The sequence below is a fragment of the Orcinus orca genome, chromosome 3, assembly GCF_937001465.1.
Source record: "Orcinus orca chromosome 3, mOrcOrc1.1, whole genome shotgun sequence".
NCBI classification, from domain to species: domain Eukaryota; kingdom Metazoa; phylum Chordata; class Mammalia; order Artiodactyla; family Delphinidae; genus Orcinus; species Orcinus orca.
In genome coordinates, this window is record NC_064561.1 from 173,467,341 (window position 1) to 173,491,674 (window position 24,334).

At 42.4% G+C, this 24,334-nt stretch overlaps 1 protein-coding gene and 1 non-coding gene across 2 annotated transcripts in view; one reads left to right on the plus strand and one right to left on the minus strand.

Annotated features, from left to right (window-relative positions):
* Positions 1-24,334, plus strand: part of DNAH5 (dynein axonemal heavy chain 5) — a 376,240-nt gene that overhangs the window by 162,871 nt on the left and 189,035 nt on the right. Inside the window, exons 4-11 of the mRNA XM_033436578.2 lie at positions 11,363-11,497; positions 13,399-13,483; positions 15,752-15,912; positions 17,789-18,010; positions 19,809-19,946; positions 20,951-21,127; positions 22,075-22,188; positions 22,899-23,006. Coding sequence (XP_033292469.2) covers positions 11,363-11,497; positions 13,399-13,483; positions 15,752-15,912; positions 17,789-18,010; positions 19,809-19,946; positions 20,951-21,127; positions 22,075-22,188; positions 22,899-23,006 — 1,140 coding nt within the window. The remainder of the gene's footprint in view (positions 1-11,362; positions 11,498-13,398; positions 13,484-15,751; positions 15,913-17,788; positions 18,011-19,808; positions 19,947-20,950; positions 21,128-22,074; positions 22,189-22,898; positions 23,007-24,334) is intronic.
* On the minus strand, positions 16,994-17,066 carry TRNAG-CCC (transfer RNA glycine (anticodon CCC)). The gene has a single exon. It is a non-coding gene; the product is annotated as a tRNA-Gly (tRNA).

Sequence of the window (24,334 nt, forward strand, 5' to 3'; positions counted from 1 at the left end):
CCCATTCAGAGTGCTTTGGTGACTGCATTCTCCCAGACCTGTAAGCTTTTGTTGGTGATGAGAAATAATTAAGGCAGATTCTAGGCTGCAAGTTTTCTAAGCCCTTTGAAATGACTCCCCTCTCCGCCTTCTAAAGGCCCAGAAATGTGGTCACAGATCATGAGATGCAAGGATGTGCCTTTGGAGTCACATTGAAGAATGAGCTTCCCTAGCCTAGGACTCATCAGCCGCTTTTGATTACGCAGATGCATAAAGAGATGTTTGGAGCCTCTTACACGGCTGATTGATGTCAGAAGAAAATGGAGGGTTCTCCAGAGCTCTGTTCTCAACATTGAGTCATGCTTCCTCAGGGCTTGATCGTTGTATCTTTTTTTTTTTTTTTTTTTGCGGTACGCGGGTCTCTCTCACTGTTGTGGCCTCTCCTGTTGCGGAGCACAGGCTCCGGACGCGCAGGCTCAGCGGCCATGGCTCACGGGCCCAGCCGCTCCGCGGCATGTGGGATCTTCCCGGACCGGGGCACGAACCCGTGTCCCCTGCATCGGCAGGCGGACTCTCCGCCACTGCGTCACCAGGGAAGCCCAATCACTGTATCTTTTATGCGTCCCCAGCAGCCAGATGATTCTGGCCAGTCTTGCAGCCGCTTTTCCACCACAAGACACAGGAATGCTGTCTCTGCATTTCCTAAGCACTCTGCCACCAGCCATCCTCCACTTCCCCTCGCCCCACCATTCTGACTCATCCTTCCCAAGGTCAACATCTTCCAGCCAAGCCCTTAAACTTGTTTGGCTGCAAACGCTTATTCCTTAAGACCGAATGCAAGTGTGGCCTCCTCCGAGAAGCCTCCCCGACACTTTGAGGAGGCGGCGGGGTCTCAGCGCTTTGCTCCTCTGGCTGCTAGAGCCCTCGTCACATCACTGCAGTGAAATGACATTTGTCTACTTGTGATTCCCTGGAGGAAAGGGATGATGCTTCCTTCATTTTTAAATAGCCTTCTGGTGACACAGAATCTGGTACTAAATACACCTTAATTTATGCTTGTGCAATCAGTTGGATGAATTAAACTCTTCACATGTCTGAATGTGTTTCCAATTCTTCATTTCACTTTTCCATGCTTCAATACCAAGTCTAAAAAATTAAAATTGCTGATAAAATCTCAAGTATAATTAATGAATTAGATTCTTTTTTGGGAATATGTTTTTTGGAAGTTTCTATATATTTAGGATGCTGGCTCTGTTCACCCCCCTGATGTATGATGTTAACAGAATTACCTTAATACTGTTGCAGTGTATTATGTAAATAATTACACATTTTTTTGTTTAGTGCATTGATTTGACAATTTATTAAATTGTAACTTTGTCATCTAACATAATCAATGAGAAAGAATCCAAAACCACTTAACATTACAAACTATAAATCTCTCCCTATTTAACCTTAGTCTGGAAATATTACTGTAATGATGCCATATTATAATTAGGTTATTGTAATATAATAATTGTCTGTATTCAGAATACACAACCAAATAAACCATAAGCTCTCTGGGTTTAGAAAAGTCAAGCCATATATCCTTTTTGTTGTGTAATAAACACAAATGCTTTTCAATGAAAAAGCTCGAAATAATTCCGTATATATTGACTCACTTATGTACAAAAGTATGGCTCAGATATGATGTCTGCCTTCTTTTTTGCTTTTCTCTTGGTGAAGAGAGCTCAGTACCAACTTCCAAGCATACAATGGACATGAATTCCAGACTTACGGATTTTGTTTTTCTTTCTTTCCCTAAAATTAAACTGAAATATATAATTTTGCTGGTTGACTTTGTTGACCTTTAGAAAAAACACACTTGAAAGATTTATGACAGTCCTCTTGACCTAAATTCACCTAATTGCAAAGCTAGTTTTGAAATGGAGACCCGTTTTCTCCCTGCTGCTGGAATGTATATCGTTCATGTTTCCACTGATGTATTGATGCTAGGGAATACCGTTGCTCCTTGAATTTCAGATTGCTAGGTTTCTCTAAACAGTGATTCTCGCAGTGGGGCTAGAGACTGGCGGGGGAGAGAGGGCAGCTCCTTTCCCTACCTAGAAACTCCCCAGGGAGGGGCCATTGTTGCCCTGCGGGTGCACAGTGGAAGACAAGACAAGGAAAGACCCTTTACTCTCAGATATGTTTTGAAAGCTGAAAGGATGTCAGTGTTGTTATTCTTTGGCAAAATAGTCAAACCGGTTTCAGAATCCTCTTAATCCCCAGACATGTTTGGCCCTGTGAACACATTTCACATGCACAGATCAAAACAACTTCCCTGGAGCGTTGGGAGGTGAATGGCTCTAGGATGCAGCTGTGGGGAGGGGACAGGTGCTGCTTTTTAGTGCCCAGGTGAGGGCTTCTGAACCTGAAGGTGTCAATGCCCCATGAGGCCACCTCGTACTTACACCATAGCCAGAGCCCGGGAGGATGTGACTCTAGGTGCAGATCCATCCATTCCGCTAGTATCTGTTGAACACCTACTTTGTACCAGGTGCTGTGCTTCACAGGACAGTGGGGAAGAGCACGTCCGGGCCTCGTGGGGTTGAGCTGAAACTTGTCCTTCCTGTCAATTTTTGCACGACTCTAGTAACAAGAAACAGAAAAGGTCTAGAGTTGCAGGGATCCCATATTTATGCCCTTGGACTTTATTGAGTTCCTACTTCAAGTGAGAACCTGGTAGCACGAGTCAATCATGATCAAGTCATAAAATGCTTTCCGTTGGAGCAGTGTTCTCAGGCTGGGCTGCCACGATAGTCGCCAGGGGAACTTTTGAGAAACACCAATGCCAGGTCCCCATGCCAGGCAAGAGGGGTCAGAGTTTCTTGGGAGGCAAAGGAATCAGCATTTCAAAGTTCCCAGGTGATTGTGATGAGCATCAGCTGTAAGCACTCTGGTTCATTGTGATAAACAAGGGAGGTTTTGGAATTTCACCCCTGTGCCATATATAATGTGAATGATGATGTTACATACGTACTTTTTAGCAAATGAGCGAAAACCACTTGACTTATGTGGCCTCTGCTGCCAGAGGGGACTCTTGGAATTCTACAAGAATTTACTCCTGGTTTTAGAGTAAAACCAGTGTAGGATTGGGGGAAGATAGAATATATGGCCACGTGAAGGCCCACTAAGTCTGGATCAGGTCCAGATGTGTGGGGTGTAGAAAATGGGCTCTAAGTTAGAGTTTGGATAGTGTAATATTGGGGGGAGAGGAGGTTGTGGTGAATGGGATACCCCTTTAGCAGGTTTTGGGTCTGCTTGGGTGAAAAATCCACATATAGTGAAAGGTAAAGAGGCGTCTTTTATTTGCTTGGAAAGAATGACCGATAAGGGAGTTCGTAAATGGGGAGATTTAGGGGCCCTGAAAACTCCAGCAAAAATAGACAAGGTTCCAGAGCTGACTGTCAGCACAAAAGAAAATTGATGGAACCCTCTCCGTTTAAGCGCTAGGCTCTTTGCGAGCGAAGGAGAGTGCCGTTCTCGTTAAATAAAAGAGGGCTTCACTGTAGCACCTGCTGTGAGTGGATTAGCCAGCGTGGAGTGTCTTCCCTTCCAGCCACCACTTTTCTCAAGTGCTCTTCGTGTGGGAAGGAGGTGTGGTGCTTCCTCTGCAGCTGTGGCCCTTCACCTGGAGAAATGAAACACAAGGCAAGTTAAGACGCGAAAAGTACAGTTAGGAGTTGAGAGTGGCTCAACTGTGGTTCTTCCAGCCAATTAATGAGCAGGTTTGGACGGTCCAGGAAGTGTCACAGAGGAGCCTCTCCCAGAGAGGAAACGGGGCCCTGTGGGTTAAAGTGAAAATGCTGGAAGCCAAAAAGGGAGGCTTTTCTTTGTTTGAAGACATGGAAATTGGGTTAACTTTGTGGAGAGGGCTCTTTCATTTGGAGAAATGAGTAGAAGTACTTCCCTCAGTTTCTGTAATTCAGCACATTTAAATGGGATGTAGGCTAAGCGAGGTTAGTTATATTTGCTGTGAATTGAGGGAGAGCCGTAATCCATACTAATGGTGGAATTTCGTGCAGTGGTTTATGCTGAAGCCATAACAGCATGGAAGACCCGGGAGCTTGTTGACTGAATTCTGCACCTGCAATCATGGACGCACACAGAGCTAGAATAATTTGCACCAGGCCTTAATTACTTGAGAGTGACTTGTAAATGATAAACGTGGTTAATTGTCCCTGGATTAGATATCAGTTGAGGTTTTACTAAGTGCCAGGCCCTGTTCTGGGCTCTGGAGATATTGCAAAAATCAAAATAGAAAATATCCCTCCCTGTGGAGCTGATACTCTTGTAGGAATGATGAGATTCAGGTGATATTTATTTTAGTTTACCCCTCAGGAGACGAGAAGGATCGGGTTATATATATAGCAGACAAGCGAGTTAAACTGGCCTGGGCCATTTGGTTATCTCTCTTAAAAAAAGAAAAAGAAGGACATCTTTTACCGATAACCAGGCATTTTAGCTAGGCCTACACTTGGAGTAATTTTTCCTCTGCTCATGGATTTGTCCTGATTCATCCACAGCTGGGGAAAATGGAATAAAGTGAAACTAACTGGGCTAAGATGATCCAACCCACGTCCTTGGCCTCTTTGGCACTGTTTCATCAGGTGATTCATTATCTCTGGCCTTGCGATTGATACTGAGAGCCAAAGTGAAATCTGTCTCAGAGGTATTTACTTTGGTGATTTAAGATAAGGAGTTTCAATTGTAATTTGTAGACGCCACATTACTTACAGTGATCTCCAGTGGGGATTTAAATCTACGTTATACGCTCCCCTGCTATGTTTGTTACATTGCTATAAGCACACATACGCATAAGAGAACAAAACACCCAAATAAAAAAATGGAAATAAATTCACTCAAAATTAGGCGACAGACTGACATTAAAACAGATCTCCTTCTCAGATTCAGATCTGCAACTAGGCTAATCATATTGCCTAGAAAAACTTTTTTTTTTCAACAAAGAAATATATGTATATTTTTTTGGCTGTAGAACCTATCCCTTGCCTCACACTCTGCTGTGCAAAAGCATCATATGAAGACGTGGTGTGAACAGTACGATATAGATAAAAGTGAAATTGTCCAATAATGTGTTGGGCGAAGCAGGGAGCCCAGCCCACTGGCTGCCCACCCAGGCAGGGAGCCTGAGTCCTAGGCACTTCAGGAGGCGAGGATGGGGTAGGGAGTTACCATTTGCTGAGACACAGTCGTGTGGTAGGGGAGCTGGACACAGAGCACGCCAGCTGGAAGCCGGCTGGGCACCAGTCCATCCTGGCACTAAAATATTACCGGTGTAATTCAGAAAATGGTGTCAGTTAACTCCAGTCTCCACCCACAAATCCTTCTATAACCCATGCAGTGTATATGGGGTCTCCTCCCAAGAGTGCTCTAGATAACCCTTGAGTGGAAATTTAGAGAATGTCAGTTTGGATGGATGCAAAATTCTCAGTTGCCCGGGACACCCCATGTCTTGGCCTGGCCCTGCAGACACGCCAGGGCTTGAAGCCCAGCCCCGTGACTTACTTAGCAGTGTGCTCTTGGGAAAGTTGTGAGTGGTCCATAGTCTTGATTTCCTTGTGTGGAAATAATCGTGTCTGGTTCATAGGGCTTTTGTGACAATTATACCTAAGCACAGGAAGCAAATGATGACTTGCTGATCCATAGCTAGCAGTGCATCCGGGGCAAAGAGAGCAAAATGTACCCTGACATCTTCAGGAGGGTTGGGGACAAGGGTGTCCTTGCTCAGCCAACAGAGGGTTTCTCAGACCCGACAGCTCCATCCTCCATCCATTTCTCGTTGCCAGAGACATGAGTGGGGTGGACCTGGATCTGAAACAATGCCGCCAACAGGACTGGGCTTTCTAATGGTGGAGGGAGTTTAAGCATTTGTACAACTGAAAAATCGTGATTAAGTTTTGTCGCCTGAATTTTGATGTCCAGGGTCAAAGTCTCGGTCATGCCGTTTTAATTCATGCGCTGATTGCCTTAGTATTATCCCCAAACCACACCCCATTTAATCTTTGCAAATACCTTCAAGTTTGGACTTTTATCCCCATTTTACAGACAAGGGTAAGGTCTCTGTTGGAGTTGGGGGTTATAACCTGGAGCCAAAATGAAATGTGTGTGGTTCATGCACAGTTTACGTACGTGAACGTGTAGACCTGGGCTTTGGTTCTACAGAGTTAAAGGCAAAGGTTAGTATATTAAAAAAAATGGGAAGGATGGGTTTGTCATGAGAAAAAGTCACAGAGCTTTATTATGAAAGCACGTGGCATTGGGTCTTCGTTGGGATTCACATTTTAAAATCTCAAGTTTCACCCCAGACACCTCCCGATCCAATCAAAAGATTCCAAGAACCAAAGCCAACAAACAAAAAACCAAAAAACCCCCTCAAGTCTCTTGTCTGTATTAACTTTTGAACCAATGGGAAGCAGCCCGAATGCTAGAGAAGAAACAGAGCTTAGCTGTTGCGTAGTCCAACACTTTGATTTTAGAGTTGCAGAACCTGAAGCCTGGAATGGTTAAATGACAGATGCAAAGTCTTACAATTAATGGCAGCCCTGGGTCTGGACCCCACTCTGGCACCAGGGCTCGTTTGTGTACATGAAGTTGCCCTATCTTGAAAGCACCACTTGTTTCTTTGGAGGTAGCACATTAGTCCCTGTCTTATCCCAAGGTGGTAGTAACATTCTTTGTTACCAAGTTGCAGAAATGTGTTAAATACTGTTCTAGATTTCCTTGGACATTGAATAGGTTTCTGGCCACCCTCCCCACTCCCATCAGTTGGTGCTTGTGCATGCAACGCAAAACAATTTTAACGTAATCCTTAAAAAAAAAAAAAAAAAAGAATTCCATGGTTCGCCTCTCGCCTTTGTCATCCCACTCTGCCCTCCCTCTCCAAGTGTCCTAGTTGTTTCAAAGGCGACAGGACAAGCCACCTCCAGTTAGTCATCTGACTGCTTGTTCTTGCAGTTCCCTGGCAGCCAGAAAGCTGCAAGTTGAAGTTTAGGGAGTGACAATGCACTGATCCCATCCCCAAATATTTATTTGACATTATTGACTTTTTGTGGTAGTAAAATAAAAGTCCCTCATTGTACCCGCATACCTCGCTATAAGGCAATGAAAGTTGACATTGATAAACATTGTGCTCTTTCATGTACATGGCACTGGGGTTGACTTCCTATTACTCATCAGGAGATAGAATAGTTTATGTAAGAACATATTCAATGCTTAACGTGCTTTTGAATATAGCTTTGAAAACATTTTCTTTAAAAACACTCTGATAATTTGCTTTTTTTTTTGATAATTTGCTTTTATATGTAAAATTGCTTTGGAAGGTTTTTTCATCTGTGATATTTACGTAAAAATAGAATAATTAGTGTTCTGTTTTAGAGGCCAATCTCTCCTTTCCTCCACTGGAATGTATAGTTTTTTCCTTTGGAGCCCTGTAAAATCAGGTCATAGAATAATGTGTTGCCATGGCAGAATGTTATAGAAGTTTCTGGATTCTTTGGAAGCCTTCAGTTGGTTTACATACTGACTTTTCTAGTTCTCTAGTTTTTTTTTTTTTTTAAATATTTATCTGTTTGGCTGTGCCGGGTCTTAGTTGCGGCATACGGGGTCTAATTCCCTGACCAGGGATTGAACCCAGAGCCCCTGCACTGGGAGCGCAGAGTCTTAACAACTGGACCACCAAGGAAGTCCCTGGTTCTATAGCTTTTTAGTGTCTTTTTGGCTGCCCAGCATTTGCCATCTTGTTGGTTTGTTGCTGGATCCCTGGCTCCCCTGGTTGCCTACCATGTCTTCAAGCTGCTGAAGACATTTAGTACAAACCCAGAAAGATCACTCTGAGAAAAGCCTTTATTCCTCCCTGACGAGAGTGTGGAAAATGAAGAACAGGACATTCACCTGGTTTTAGCCATGGTTGAAAAGAGATTTAAATTTACTTCTTTTTGATGTTTATGGAATGTATACTTTGTGTCAAGACCCGTGTGTTCTCTTTTTAGGGAAATGGCAAAAAAGTAGGTAGATCGTTTATTTTTTTAAACCTTAACCTTGCCCTGCATCCCCACCCCCAAGCCCAACTAATTTGTCTCCCTTCAGTTTTGGAAAAAAGAACATAAATCGCACATGTCTAGCGATTGCCTTTCAATCACTCGGTAATCCCCAACTTTTTCCTTTTTCCTTTCTCTTAAGTCTTTTGTATCTTAAAAAATTCTCCTTTGACTCTAACTTCCCCTCTTTCTACTAGTAACCACATTTCTTTCCTTTATAGTCAAGTTTCTGGAAGGAATAGTTTATATTCAGTACCTTTATTATTTTTTAAAATTTATTTTTATTGAGGTAACATTGGTTTATAACATTATATAGGTTTCATGTATAGGACTTCCCTGGCGGTCCAGTGGTTAAGACTCCATGCTTCCAATGCAGGCGGTGCAGGTTCGATCCCTAGTCCGGTAACTAAGATCCCACATGCCATGTGGTGTGGCCAAAAAAAAAAAAAAAAAAAAGTGGAGATATTCATTCCATGAATGATTTCTCTTTTACCAATCATTCTTTTCTCAAGTCTGAATCCATTTGTTTTCTGTGCAACCAATGGAATTATTCTAACAAGGATTACTCTGTTACCTACTGCTGCATAACAAACGGTAAGAGAGCTAATGGCTTAACTATCTGTTATCAATTATCTATTATCTCTTAACAACTATCTATTGTCTCTCTCGATTCTGTGGGTGGCTGGGCTCAGCTGGATGGTTCTTCTGTTTCATGTGGCCTTGGCTGGGTTGCAGTCATCTGTTGGCTTGACTAGGTTGGAATGTCCAAGGCAGTTTGAAAGTTGATGCTGGGGTATCAGCTAGGAGATCTTCTGGGCTGTCAGCCAGAATGCCTTGGATTTTCTCCGTGTGGTCTCTCCATGGGTTTGGACTTCTCATAGCTTGGTGGCTGGGTTCTGAGGGAGCATTCCCAAGTGCAAAGGCAGAAGCTGAAAGTCTCTTAAGGACTAGCCTAGGAAGTTTTACAGTCTCACTTCTTCCCACATCCTTTTGGTGAAAACTGGTCACAGGGCCAGCCAGATTCAAGAGGAGGGGATATAGAGTCCATTTCTTGATAGGTTAGTGGTACAACCACATTGCAGAAGAGCTGTGAGGGTGCTGCAGTCATCTTGTAAACACAATTACAGGAAAGATCTGGCCCATATTGTCTATTGTGCTGTATTGAGAACCAGTATCTGTATCTGTCTCTGCAATGCAATTTCACCTTGGGCTCCAGATCCACATTCCCAGTGGTCTGTCTCGGACAGACATTTCCCAAGCTCCGGGAAATGTGGCCACAATCCACCTGCCTGGCCTTCCTGTCTTCAGGCTTGCATCACTCCAGTCCACTTTTTTTTTTTTTTAAGATTTAATTTTATTTATTTTTGGCCGCGTTGGGTCTTCGTTGCTGCACGTGGGCTTTCTCTAGTTGCGGCGAGCGGGGGTTACTCTTCGTTGCGGTGCGTGGGCTTCTCCTTGCTGTGGCTTCTCTTGTTGCAGAGCACAGGCTCTAGGCATGTGGGCTTCAGTAGTTGCGGTGCGTGAGCTCAGTAGTTGCGGCTTGCGGGCTTTAGAGTGCAGGCTCAGTAGTTGTGGCGCACGGACTTAGTTGCTCCGTGGCATGTGGGATCGTCCTGGACCAGCGCTCGAACCTGTGTCTCCTGCATTGGCAGGCAGATTCTGATCCACTGCGCCACCAGGGAAGCCCCCTCCAATCCACTTTTTGTACTGCTTTCAGAATGACTGATGTTTTGAGGCAGCACAGACAGCTAAACATCTTTCCTGATTTGAAACTCATCAGTGACTCTCCATGGACTTCAGATAATATTTATACTTTCTAACATGGCCCATAAGATATTTTATGGTCTGACTTTTTTTCTCATTTCCTATTACGCCTTTTTTCTTTTTTTTTTTTTTTGGCCTCGCTGCATGGCATGTGGGATCTTAATTCCCCAACCAGGGATTGAACCTGTGCCCCTGCAGTGGAAGCATAGAGTCTTAACCACTGGACCGCTAGGGAAGTCCCTCCTATTATGCCTTTCTAGTTATTTTCAGTTCAGCCACCCTGGCTGCCTTGTGGTTTCCAGACATGCTAAGCTTTCTTATGTCTTTTGGCCTCTGCATGTGCAGAAATGCCTCTATCCCAGGGAATGTGGCCAACTCTCCTTCAACTCGAGCTCAAGCCACCTCTTCCTGAAACTTTTCCTGTACCTCCACCCCTCTTCAGCCCTGGGCTAGAGGGGGAATCCTCCCTTCAGCTCCTTCTCTGAAGACCCATTAATGCCCCTGCATAAATCTGATGCCCCTGTAGCAACCATAATGCCATCCTCTCATATTTACATTTTCTGCTTACATTCTGCCAACCAGGCTATGAGTTTTTTTGAGGTCACTGGGTAGTGTTTACCTCTAGAGTGCTTGTACATATTTGAGGTTCAGTAACTGTTGAATACAAGAAAGGATCCAGAGGGGCTACCTAGCAGGAGCTACTGGCTAGCATTAAAGATAATGCCCTTAATTCAAAAAATGAACTAGAAGTTGAATATCCGCCAATGGTAAAATGGTTGATTATGGTACGTCCATATTGTTGAATATTTTGCAGCTATTACAGGAGTTGGAGTGGTCTGTACTAAACTAAAAAGAAGTCTGTGATGTATTATTAAGGGAAAAATGCATGAAAAAATTTTATACTATATATAAATAGAAATGTGTATATATGTTTGCACATGTTTGTATGAACAGAGCACATATGGAAAGATATGCTTCAAACTGCCAATGTTGGTTACAGTGAACTTGCTTTGTTATTGTAATGAACAGTCAACAGGTAAAAATTAAGCACTGGTATTCAGAAATTAATTTCAAAACCAGATATGAACCTGTAGACAAACAAGAAACATAGGAGATAGTGTACAAGAATAAGTATTACTTTAGCAGCCTAGGAAATGTTTACAAAAGTGGAGATCTTTTTGATTTTGGTGTGTGTCTGTTGAATACTTATATATGGGTAAAATTAAGTCTGTAAAGATTTGGAACAAAATGTTAACGGTAATACTGTCTGGCTGGCAGATGATTTTTATTTCTACTTTTGGCTTATCTGTGTTATGTAATTTCAAAACAATGAGCACATCTTATTTTCATAATAGAAATAACATTATTTCTAAAAACAGAAGATAGTACCTAAAAACTGGTACCATTAAGCTGTTATCTGAATACCCAAGACTTGAAAAAGCACCAGTAGTATGAAATGATTACAGAATGAATCCATTTGAGAACAGCAGTTGCCACATAACGTTTTTCTTCCCTTCTTGTAGCAAAGATTGAAGGAAGAGAAGGAAGCCAAGCGGGCTCGTCTGGATGGGAGACATGACTACTTATTTGCGATTGTAGCTTCCTGTGTGGACCTCAACAAAACCGAAGTGGAGGATGCCATTCTAGAGCGGAATCAGGTGCGATGCATTTGACTTCTCACTGACTTGATTATGGAGGGCACAGCTGGCGTTGTCCTGTGGCAGGGTCTGTGCTGGGCCTTAGGGAAGGGTGTCTGTTTCAACATGCTCAGGACCCTATTCTGGCTTGGTATGGGTGGTGGCAGAATGAGCTTGGGCTCTCCAGCTCTCCATGTTGAGTGGGGTATTTAGAATTGACATTCTGACAGTGATGTCTGTGTCTCTCTACATCCAGTGAAGCTGGGCTCAGGCACCATTTTGGAACCTGAGGTTAGAGAACAGAATCTCATCTCAGCTGCTGATTTATCTTGTTTTTGTTTTTCTTTGTTTTTGAGTTTATCCCGTTCTAGCCTGGGAGATTAAATGTGCCATACTTTTCTGGCTTTGGCTTTGATTCGGCAGCTGAACTGGTTTCTTTTGTTCCTGACCTGACTTCCATCTTCTGCCCTGATATCCCTCCAAAGCCTGGGGCGTGATTTAGTTGGTGGGGAGACCAAGATACGGGAAGATACAGTTTCCTGGGCAGGGAGGAAGGCATTCCAGGAGCTGTGATGTTCCCTGAAGTTTTTTTTTTTTTTTTTTTTTTAAACTTTTTAGGCATTAAAAAAGAAATAAAGAGAAGAAAGGAAGGAAGCCCTTTTTGTTGACAGGGATGTCACATTGTTGATGATACTTTTTAGTGATAGGCTTGTAAAGGTTTGACAACCAGCTTTGGGCAAGGGGAAAGGAAGGCACTAGTTTGAGCGTTTCCTGATTCTGTGGAGTAAATATTCCCACCATGGCTGATTCCAAACGACCAACATGATGTTACTAAACACCGAGTTGGGAGGAGTTGTGGTCAGTTGGCTGTCCCAAGCCTGTACGAGCTGGCTGTAGCCCTCTACTGGCTTTATCCCTTCCTGCAGTGCCACTTGGGTAGGGTTAATTGGGGTCAGTGGACCAATTCAGGGTGGATAACACTAAAATAGTTAAACTACAGAATGAATCAATTAAGAGTTGAGGAAATGTCCTTTTCCTTTTTCTCCTCCTCATAGCTAACATTTATTGAATATTTACCATATGTCAGTCTCTGTGCTGATTTTTATCTATTATCCCATTTAATCTTGGTAATACCAGGAAGTAGATAAAATTATGCCCCCCAAAGGAGGCATAGAAGGAGACAAGTTCACACGGCTGATTCAGGCGTGGAGAGACAATTGGATTTGGGATAATGCAGGTGAAATAACTGAATAAAAGCTCTGAACTGTAGGAATCCCAAGTCACACTCTATGCCGTATTCAGGACCCAGAAATGTCAGGACCCGGAAGGCTTAAAGACAACATCCTGTATCAGGCTTACTGAGCCAGAAGGTGGGGAGAAGGTGGGGAGAGGGCGGGGAGGGAGGGTTTTTTTTTGTTTTTTTTTTGCGGTACCCGGGCCTCTCACTGTTGTGGCCTCTCCCGTTGCGGAGCACAGGCTCCGGACGCACAGGCTCAGCGGCCATGGCTCACGGGCCCAGCCACTCCGCGGCATGTGGGGTCTTCCCGGACCGGAGCACGAACCCGCGTCCCCTGCATCTGCAGGCGGACTCCCAACCACTGCGCCACCAGGGAAGCCCGACACTCATCTGTATTTATATCTGCCTTTAACAGCTCAGCACTTCAGGAAATCAGCCAATATGGAGAGACAGTCTTTTTCAAATGTGTGTATGCCACAAATATTTTTATGATTAATCAATGCACTTCTGTGAATTTAGTCTTTACTGTGGTAAGATATTTAGTCTTTCATGGTTTTATGTTAAAAAGATATGATCCTTTCTCTATGGTTTGCTGAAGTCCTATGCAGATAAGAAAGATGATAGTAACTGCTGATTTAAACGTGGTTTCTGATTCAGTCATTACTTTGCCTTTCCTTTTTCCCAGATTGAAAGAATCGATCAGCTTTTTGCTGGTGGAGGTCTTCGTCACCTCATGTTTTACTATCAGGATGTGGAGGTAGCGGAAACAGGTATTTAAATTTGATGTGACATAACCCAGAAATGTGTTGTTAGATTGATCCACGTATGGCATGAAGCAGGAGGCCACTGGGAGCACTGACCACTTTTACCTTGGCGGGTGGGACGGGTGGGGAGTGGTGAGGTGTGGTGGGTGAAGCCCAATGGAACAGGTTCTGTTTTCACCCCAAGCAAAGGACAAATGGTAGTGGGTATGTAGCCTGGTTGTTCTAACTTTATTTGGGATATTTTGTTTTCCTTTTCAGGCTGTGCTGGCGACTGGAGAATAATAAAATGATTTACATTTTGAGACTTCCCTTCCTTACATGTTAGCGCGTTCTGTGCAGTTATGTTCTAGAACTTCTTTTGGGCATCTGCTTCTTTTCTATTTCTTTTTAGCATAGGAATTGTTGCCAGTAACAGTAGTTTTTTAGTTAAATATCATATCATGTTCATTTTCTGCTGACTGTGATTCAAAGGAATAATATTGAATGACAAGTTTAGCCATTTTCACTTAAGAAAAACTTGCAAATCTTCATGTGGGTTCAACTGGCATATCCCATTCTACTTTTATGTGAATTAATGCAATTTTAAAGCCAAACTAGGGACATAAACAAATGTATTATGATTATATTAAAATCCTATGTAGGGTCAACCCCTTTATGACCTCTTGGAAGAAAAGGAAAATCGTTATCGCTCTTGGCATACAGTGTGACCATGGTTTTTGTTTAAAAACTGAGGAAATTATGCACGCATAAGTGCCTGGCATTTTCCCAAAATTATCTGTTTTATGTTTTGTGGTCAGAAAGGGCACTACATTTTGAGTGAAAAAATCAGAAGACGAAAATTTTAAATTATATCCCAGATTGCAAAACATAAGCTCAGGTGAATAAGTTCACCCGTGAACGACACTGGGTGAAGCTGGCCTTTGTGTGTCAGTCTTACATTGAGTAAGAAAGATTCATGGACGTAAACGCAAATGCAAGCTTGTTCTTGTTTCCCACTCTCCCTTTAAACCTTTTCGATAGGAGTACCTTTTTTTCTGACCTTGAATTGAAATCCAGACAACCCCATGAAGTTTTCTAGATATTCTTAGATAAGAAAAGTGCCCATGGTTGTTTCCAATTACAAACACAGTCTCAATTCAGAAGCTAAAAATATCCAGTTGATCAAAACTAGTCGATCTAAAGTTAAATCTTCTCTACTCTTGGCCCTCCCCCTTCCTTCCATCCCCCAACACCCTTGCAGCAGGGCCCTCTGAAGGTCAGTGTTTGCAGTGGTGGAGGAGCCTTGGGTCTCCTTTTCTCCCTCAACTTCTCCTTCCACCCCTTGCCCAATCATGTTAATCATAGTTTCTGACTGAGTCAGGCTTGAGGCAGGGCAGAGATTACAGCTAAGAGGTAGCGGCCAAGGTTTTACTTGACTGACATCTGTCGTGAGCTGACTGGCCTGGCGTTCTCTGGGCCTTGCTCAGATGGGAAGACTGAGGCACAGAAAGATTAAGTAACTTGCTCCAGGTCACGTGGCTCGGAAGCTCAGCCCGAGATGGAAACCCCGGGAGACTGACTGCAGAGCCCACGTCACCCATCCCTATGCCGTCCTACCGCTACAGCAGCCTCCTGACTCTAGCGATACTGCAGGGCCAGCTGGACCAGGACAGCAGGAGGTAGAGGTTCTGGAGTTCTGTAGTCAGAACAGGTTTTTGATGTCGGCTCTGTTGGTGTGTGACTTGGCGCGGGTCACCGCTGCTCTCAGGGTTGTAGGGAGTTTTAATAATGTAGACACGGTGCCAAGCAGAGGGCCTGACACAGGACACACGCCAATAGATGCTGTCTCCTTCCTCACCCTTTCTCCCATGAATGATGACTTTCGTAGCTCCAGCAAGAAGCTGCTCTGGACCAAACTGTCTTACTCCGGTTTCTTCCATTCCGGTTTTTGCCTGGAGGAACAGTTTTGAAATGAACTGCGGTCTGCAGTCGAGCAGATCCTTTTATTTACTTTTTTATTTATTTTATTGACATATAATTGACTTACAATATTAGATTAGTTTCAGGTGTACAGTGCAGGGATTTGATATTTTCGTCCATTGTAAAATGATCACCATGATAAAGAAGATCCTTTTAGGATCCCTTTAGGCCTCAGGCTCGAGGTTGTCCAAGAGGTGGAACTTCTAGGGCACGTGGCTGAGTCAACATATCAATATTTTAACAAGGAAACTTCATTCTAAGAGGCGACCACATGGAAACAGTATTCGTAAAACTAAAATTCTTTTGCATTTGTAGGGCAACTTGGCTCTCCAGGAGGAATAAATCGTATTTCTGGAAAGATTAAAAAACCTAAGGTGTTCGTGACGGAGGGAAAAGATGTTGCTCTTACTGGGGTTTGTGTGTTCTTCATCAGGACCAACCCTTCCAGACCCATCACCCCTGAGAACATTCATCAGGTAAGAGGCAACAGCAGTCCTTTATCCCAAATTACCAAAAATCACATAAATTCTACCAAAATATCCCTTCCCATGGAAACAACCATCATATTAAGTATTTAAAACTACTTTCAAAGAAATATTTTAAAAGCACTAAAAGCGAGCAATTAAGAGGACAGTTCCTTAAAATCTGTTGAGTAAGAGGACTTAATATTCAATTTATTAACAAAAATTGATATAACGTTGTATCTGTGAGTGTGTGTAAAACAGTGAGGTCTTTCCTTTTAAAAACAATTCCTCTACCTCATTTACTTAATGGCATATTTCTTACATTTAAAATAAGATTTATTACAGCGGATACACCCTTGAACAACACAGGTTTGAATCGTGTGGGTCCATTTATACATGGATTTTTTTCAGTAGTAAATACTACAGTACTATATGGTCCACGGCTGAATCCGAGGATGCGAAACCAGGGATAAGAAACTGCGGATCTGGAGGGCTGGCTATATGTTACACCCAGATTTTCCAACTGCTCGTAGGGTGGGAGCCCGTAACCCCAGCATTACTCAAGGGTCTTCTGTATAACTTTATTTTTTTTTTGCAAAATAAAATGCATCTGTACAAGTCTCCCCTTCCTTCAATGGGTGCTTTATCTGCTTGCAGCAAATAAACTGGTAAACATCTGGTATTCTACTTATTTCTGCTTTTATTTTTATTTATTTTAAAATCTTTTTAAAAAATTATTTATTTATTTATTTTGGTGCGTTGGGTCTTCGTTGCTGGGCACGGGCTTTCTCCAGTTGCAGTGAGCGGCGGCTACTCTTCGTTGTGCTGCACAGGCTCTAGGCGCGTGGGCTTCAGTAGTTGTGGCTCATGGGCTCAATAGTTGTGGTGCACGAGCTTAGTTGCTCCGCGGCATGTGAGATCTTCCTGGACCAGGGATTGAACCCATGTCCCCTGCATTGGCAGGTGGATTCTTAACCACTGTGCCACCAGGGAAGTCCCCATGCTTTTATTTTTTAAATTTATTTATTTGGCTGTGCTGGGTCTTAGTTGTGGCATGCGGGATCTTTAGTTGCAGCATGGATGTGGGATCTAATTCCCTGACCAGGGATCGAACCTGGGATCCCTGCATTGGGAGCGCAGAGTCTTAACCACTGGACCACCAGGGAAGTCACCCCATGCTTTTATTTGATGATTGAAATTTAGAAGAGTATAAAGCTTAAGTCTTAACTAGGTGTCAAAATAATAATTTACTGGATCAAGAGACAATATACAAACAGACCATCTACCAAAAGACTTTGACTGACAGCCTGCAGCAATCTGCTCAGGAAATCAACCTCCCTTACCTGCAATAAACAACACAGGTAGCCAGACCGCTGTGTCAGCCTGGTAGGAAGCCAGCTAGGAAATGAATTAATAACTCCTCTAACAATTGGTCAAAATGGCCAGGACTTGATTCATGACTGCCAGCCTCAATTTTTGTCTGTACTTTCAACATACTTCCTTGGGGCCAACCAGAGAAGGCCAAATGTGCACCCTTAACCAATCACATAGGATGCCCTGCTTCTAGTGAGCCCACCTTCAGCTTCCCCAGGCCAACAACCTCCCCTCAGGGCCCACCTGAGCCTCCCTTTTCTCCACTAGGAAGCGTTCCCACTCCTCTGCCTGCTTTTGAGTCTCTGCTGAAATGCAAGTGATGGTGGCCGACTCCCTTGCTATTGCAAGGAATCAATTCTTGCTCTGAATAAACAGCCTTTGCTTTTCTCATTTGGTTGGTCTTCATTTATTCCCATAGGACATTTGGTTAATGAACACCATCAGAAATGACTCAGTAGCTAGGTTACGGTTGAAGATAATTTTTACCATAAAGGTTTTCCCGATTGTTTTGCAGGAGGTGAGCTTCAACATGCTTGACACTGCAGACGGGGGTTTGCTCAACAGTGTGAGACGTCTGCTGTCGGACATCTTCATTCCTGCTCTCAGGGCCACAAGCCACGGCTGGGGTGAGCTCGAGGGCCTTCCGGAAGCCTCCAGCCTTCAGCAGGAGTTCCTGGGCTCCCTGGAAGGCTTCGTGAGTGTCCTGGTCAGTGCACAGGAGAGTTTGAAGGAGAAGGTAAGAACAAACATGTTATTCCTTCAAACATTATCTGATGGTGAACAATATGTAAGTGTGTAATACTTCTCTTAGAGGGTCTTGATTCCACTACTTGCAAATCTGGAAAATATTTTGTGGGTGTTTTTGTTGCCCCCTGAAGAGGTGGCGGTGACTAGATTTAAATTCCTATAATTTGGAGTGATGAGTGCATTAGGGGTTCCAAAGAAATGTTGGCCGCAATGGAGGGTTTTACTCTGTCATGTCAGATGTTGGACTGCAAAGAGAAGAGTATGAAGTGCTTCTGGTATTGCTCTGCAGCCTAGAAGGAAAGGAATTTGGACCCAGAGTGTGGTGTGTGTGGTATGTGTGTGTGTGTGTGTGTGGTGTGTGTGTGTGTGTGTGTGTGAGGGGGGGTGGTTGTGCTGGGGGAAGATGGGGGGGTGATGGTGGGTAGGGATGGGAGGAAGTCTTGAAGAGGAGGGAGAAGGAGAGACGAATTGATGTATCTAGAGAGAGTGGGTTGGGTCCTGTTGTCCAGCCAGTGAGCAAAAGGGCCTTTAAGAATCAGTTTGGCATTTTCAGGATTTAGCTTCAATAAAATTTGTGCCACCTACAGTAAACCTGTGTTAGTGATTACCTGGGGTAGATGGTGGTGGATACAAAACCGTGATAGATGACAGCCCAGGGCAGGCATGAGTGGGAGATAGAGAAATGGATCCCATTAGACCAATGGCAGTGTAACGTTCACTGCTCTCCAGGGAATACTGAGAACTTTTGGGACCTATTGGGATATTGGCAGGGAGGGATGCTATAGGTCTTCTAAAGGATGTGGGATGGGGGAGTTGACTAAATGTTATCCAGACAGGGGCAGGATGATTCCAGCTAACATCTGAGCTCTATTTGCAATTAACTATGATGTAGGCCATCCTAAATGCAAGTTGAACCAAATTAAATAGTTGTTCTACTGAAAAGAGTAGTGTTTTCATATGGTTCCACTTCATACTGCGGTAGAGGTTTTAAAAAATGTGGGATGGAACCTCACACAGGAGACAGGCAGTGCCACTTCATGAAGCCTGGAAGCCTCCCCTGTAAAACCAAGGAGAGGTCCAGGAGGTGTGGCAGACGGAGGGTGCAGTGTCTGTCAGGAGTGAGGAGTGGGGCGCTGAGACCTCAATTGAGAGACTCACAGGGCCAGGTGCACTCTTACCAGAAGGAAAATGTCCTCATCAAATATTGAGGTGTTTTGGGGTTATGTGTGTTTAAAAATATCCTAGGTTTCTTTGTCAAGTCAAAATCCAACACACCTCTTTTCCTACCCCTCTCCACCCCTCCCTCCTGAAATGAATCTGTGTATTTGCCATTGAACTTGCTAACCATAAGGAAGTTTTTGGATAAGGACATGAACGTCTTTTCCTCTGGTTAGTTTCCAAAAAGAATATGATAGATTAGAATTACCCCTCCCCCCCAGTCAATTTTTTTGAAGGCCCCCCACTTTCTTTGGTTTCATGAGTTGACTACTTAATTTCCAAGTTCCCTATCAATTCTCAAATTCTGTGATATTATGTCTCTCTCTCTCTCTCTAGTTCACTGTTTGGTGTTTTTTTTTTTGACCCAAAATTTGACCTCAGAACCAATCACCTCTACTGGTGTGCTCAATGCAATATGTCTCACTGTGTTTTCAAGGACATTTCTCAGGAAGCAAGATAGTTTAGACTAGAGAGAATCCCCTTAAGATCCTTTTGGATCAGTCAGAAGTGTGTGTGTTTGTGTGTGTTAAAATAGCATCATCTGATTATTTAACTTTCATTTTAATTAGGTGAACCTTCAAAAGTGTGACATATTTGAACTGAAAACCCTGAAGGAACCTGTAGACTACTTGACTCTAGCTAATAACCCTGAGACTTTGGAAAAAATAGAAGGTTGTATGAAAGTATGGATCAAACAAACAGAGCAGGTAATTTTCAGAAACGAAACATCAGAAACTAGCTATCTGAACACTGACTAGTTCAGATGCCATGTTACTGAACCAGCCAGTGGAAGAAGGTATGTCACATCCCATTCCCATTTGCCTAAGTATTTTACCACAAGTCCCTAACAAGGTGACAGGTGCAATGCAATTTTAATTTATAGTCATTAGTTAAGAGATAGTAAGAATTCTAGGAGATGAAAGTAAATAACTTTATATAACTAAATGACTGTACTTGGCCAGTTTTTTTTCTGAAAGGTGTAAGTTACTTTGAAGAGAATCTCTCTGTAGAAGTACAAGAAGCTTTCTAATTCAGTGTGTCCTCCAAAACAAAGCTCAAGACTTAACCTTAAAAAAAAATATTTTCAGGGCTTCCCTGGTGGTGCAGTGGTTGAGAGTCCGCCTGCCGATGTAGGGGACACGGGTTCGTGCCCCGGTCCGGGAAGATCCCACATGCCGCGGAGCGGCTGGGCCCGTGAGCCATGGCCGCTGAGCCTGCGCGTCCGGAGCCCGTGCTCTGCAATGGGAGAGGCCGCAACAGTCAGAGGCCCGCGTACCGCAAAAAAAAAAAAAAAAAAAAAATTAAAATAAATATTTTCAGAAAAGTCCCAAGTGAAGCTGGATGTTACATCAATAAGGAAGCATAATGGAAATTAACCAACTGAAGGCATGAGGGCTTTCCAAGGTTATTGTTCTCTGAGGTTCTAAGTGAATAGCCAAGAAACTTTCTGAGGTCACGTCCTCCGAAAGTTCATGAAAGCTCCTTTAACAAATAGTTTTCCGTTAGAATGAGTCAACTAAATTTTTGTTGAAATTTAAAAAATGGATACATGTTAAGTCAGTAAAAGGCTTTCATTTGAAGCATGCAGATGAATAAAAATATATCACGATTCAGATAGCAGAATTCACTTCTTTCCTTATGTTTTGCTTATGTATAACTTTTATATCTCCAGCCCTACTCACTGGTTCATGGGCCTTCTGTGCACTTGCAGGTCCTTGCCGGAAGCAATCAGCTACGGACGGAAGCGGATGACCTTGGGCCCCGAGCAGAGTTGGAGTACTGGAAAAGAAGACTGTCTAGATTTAACTACCTTCTGGATCAGTGGAAGAGCCCAGATGTGAAGGCTGTGTTGGCAGTGCTTGCTGCTTCCAGGTCGAAACTTCTGAAGGTTGCTTTTCGCTTTCCGAAGTGGGAATGAGAATTCTGTATGCATATGTCCTGGGGGAATTAGGAACAGAAAAATGTCATTCTACCTCTATGAAAACGACTTTAAGGTTGGATTATACTGTCCTTTTATAATTTTGGATACTGTGGAAATAGCCTTTGAATGAAAGGTATTTGTTGGCTGGTGTACATGTATGTATGTGTATTATTAGAGGGCATTGCAAGTCATTAAGATGTAACATAATAACACGATTGTATGTATATTATGAATTCAGACCAACGAGGAGTAGTAATAATGAAACCTTACCTTATCTATTTTTTTTTTTTTTTTTAAGCACTGGTGTATTTGTTTTATATCCCTGTGTAACAAATTACCCCAACACTTAGCCCCCTGAAACAACAAACATTATCTCATAGTCTGTGGGTCAGGGATTTGGGTGCAGCTTAGCTGGGAGCATCTGACTTGAGATCTAGCCTGAGGCTGCAGTCAGGGTGTTGGCTCATCTGAAGGCCTGACTGGGATTTGCTTCCAAGTTGCTTATGTGATTGTGGTGGGATTCAGTTCCTTGCCGGCTGTGGGCTGGAGGCTCCCTTCCGTTCTTTACCACAGACAATATGGGAGTGAGGTGCAAAATGGATTCAGCAGTCTGTGGAGGAGCAAGGGTGTAGGTTTAAATGGAGGTGCTGCCCTCTTGAGGCTTTGTCCTAGTTATTGAATAGATGTCCTAAGAGAAGGCCTGGAAGAGATACCTTTGAAAATGTTGTCAAAAAATTTAAATTGCTCTTCCGTGTGGCAATGCCCCCCACCCCTCTGGATTCAGTTTTATGTGAGATGCATAGGGCAGACTGCAAGTCTGACCCATGGGACTTGTGATGACTTTTAGCAGCTGTTATAGTGGAATTTCCTCTATTAATAATTGCATTAAAATTTCTTCCCTGTACTGTGCTTAGACTTGGCGGGAGATGGATATTCGAATCACTGATGCAGCTAATGAAGCAAAGGACAATGTCAAATATCTGTACACACTTGAGAAATGCTGTGACCCCTTGTACAGTAGTGACCCTGTGAGTTAGAGATTTCTACCCCCTTGGTGTACTGATGACCCTTTCGCACTAACTGAATTGAGTGTGGAGTTTTGGTTTGTGATTATTACAGTCTGTTGGAAAAGTCTTAGAAACTTCTTTTTATTCTTAAGAAAGTTTTATATATATATATATATACTTGTCTATCTACTTCTGTGTCTCTCTCTCTATATCTCTCTCTATATAATATTTATATCATATATCTGTCTGTCTAGCATCTATTTATCCAGATAAGATGGACAGGACATGCGACGTTATATTTTAAAAACATTTATTGCATATTCCATTTCCTATTAAATATTGCAGTTGACATCCTGGACTATACTCAAATAACTGTGGGAAGAGTTATTGGCTCATTCTTTTTCTTCTTCTTTTTTTTAAATTTTAACTTTAGGATGTGCCTGTTTTTATTTATTACAAAATTAACTGTTAACACAACTTCCTTGTCCATAACAGAAAGTTAGTGTTTCTTGCATTGAAACAAAATTTGATTAACTGTGTGTGACTAAATAATAAAAATAAAATTACCCCTAAATATATTCTATTTATGTGGAGTGATAGATAATATTTTAAAAATTTAAATAAAAATCTTTTACCTAAATTTTTTTCTAATGAAGTAGGAAGGATTAGCCTATTGGAATTTTGCTGAGTTTGATATCTGTTTCCCTGAAAACTTTTGTGATGTTTTCCAGATGTCCATGATTGATGCTATTCCTGCACTTATAAATGCAATTAAAATGATCTATAGTATCTCTCATTACTATAACACCTCTGAGAAGATCACGTCTCTGTTTGTAAAGGTAAGTGCATAGCATAGAGTCCATGGTCACTTAGATTTCTTTGCCAATGGTTAATTTTTTTTTTTTTTTATAATTAGAAATGACCATGGGACTTCCCTGGTGGTCCAGTGGTTAAGAATCCGCCTTCCAATGCAGGGGACGCGGGTTTGGTCCCTGGTCAGGGAACTAAGATCCCACATGCTATGGAGCAACTAAGCCTGCATGCTCTAGAGCCCACAGGCCACAACTACCGAGCCTGCATGCCACAACTAGAGAGCAGCCTGCGTGCTACAACTAAGACCCAACACAGCCAAAAATAAATAAATAAATATTAAAAAAACCCATAAATCTTTTTTTTTAAAAAAGAAATTACCACATTGGTGCAATCCAATGTCTATGTACCCTACAATTAAAAAAAAAAGCTTAATCTCTCAATAGAGAGAGGAGGCTGACTCTAGCAAATCATAAGGCATTATTTCCCAAAGTAATTAATATAATAAATATTGTATTATTTATATATATGTATATAAATATATATTTATATTTTTTATATATAATAAAAATGAAAGAAAGATTCTTTTTAGAATTTCTTTCCTTATTTTATTTAGCACATGATTTCTATCTATTGGGTAAATTTTAATTAAGAAAAACTATATTTAACTGGCTATCTTCAGTTTCGTATTTTATGTGCCACTGCTCCAAATTTATTTGATGCCACAGTTGTTTACTTGGTGTTATTAGAACAGTAATCATGGTAATAAGAGCCAACTTGCAACGTTCCAGTAATCCATAAAGCAATTATAATGATTCTACCCAAAACCATAACGATGTTTGAACCTTATGTCCTAACTCATAAGTGTTTATGGTGAGCATTGTTGCTTTTTCCCATTTTTGAACAGTCTCTAAGAAGTAAATGACTTTTTCATTACCAAGGCGAAAGTTTTAAATGTTGTATTAAAATAGAGGCATTTTTGACTCATCAGGACTGTGTTGTGAATACTAATGCAGTAAGAGGCATGATTCTTCCCAGGAATAGGGACATCCAGCCTTGAGAGCTTGATGGGAAACTTCCTTCTGCTCTCGTACTCAGGAAGAAAGGAGGGGAATCCACAAGACCCTCTTCCAACTTCTTCACACATTAATGTTATGTTGGGGTCGGGAGGGGTATTCCCTGAGAAGAAGACTCAAAAGTCAATTTGTGTTATTACTCCAAGTTTCATGCATTTGCAAGGCTTATTTTGGAACATAATTGTGAAACCACCATTTCTCTCATTTTCAAAAACCTTTCATTATGAAAAATTTGTAGCAGGTACAAAAGGAAAGAGAATTGTATGTATATGTACGTGTCA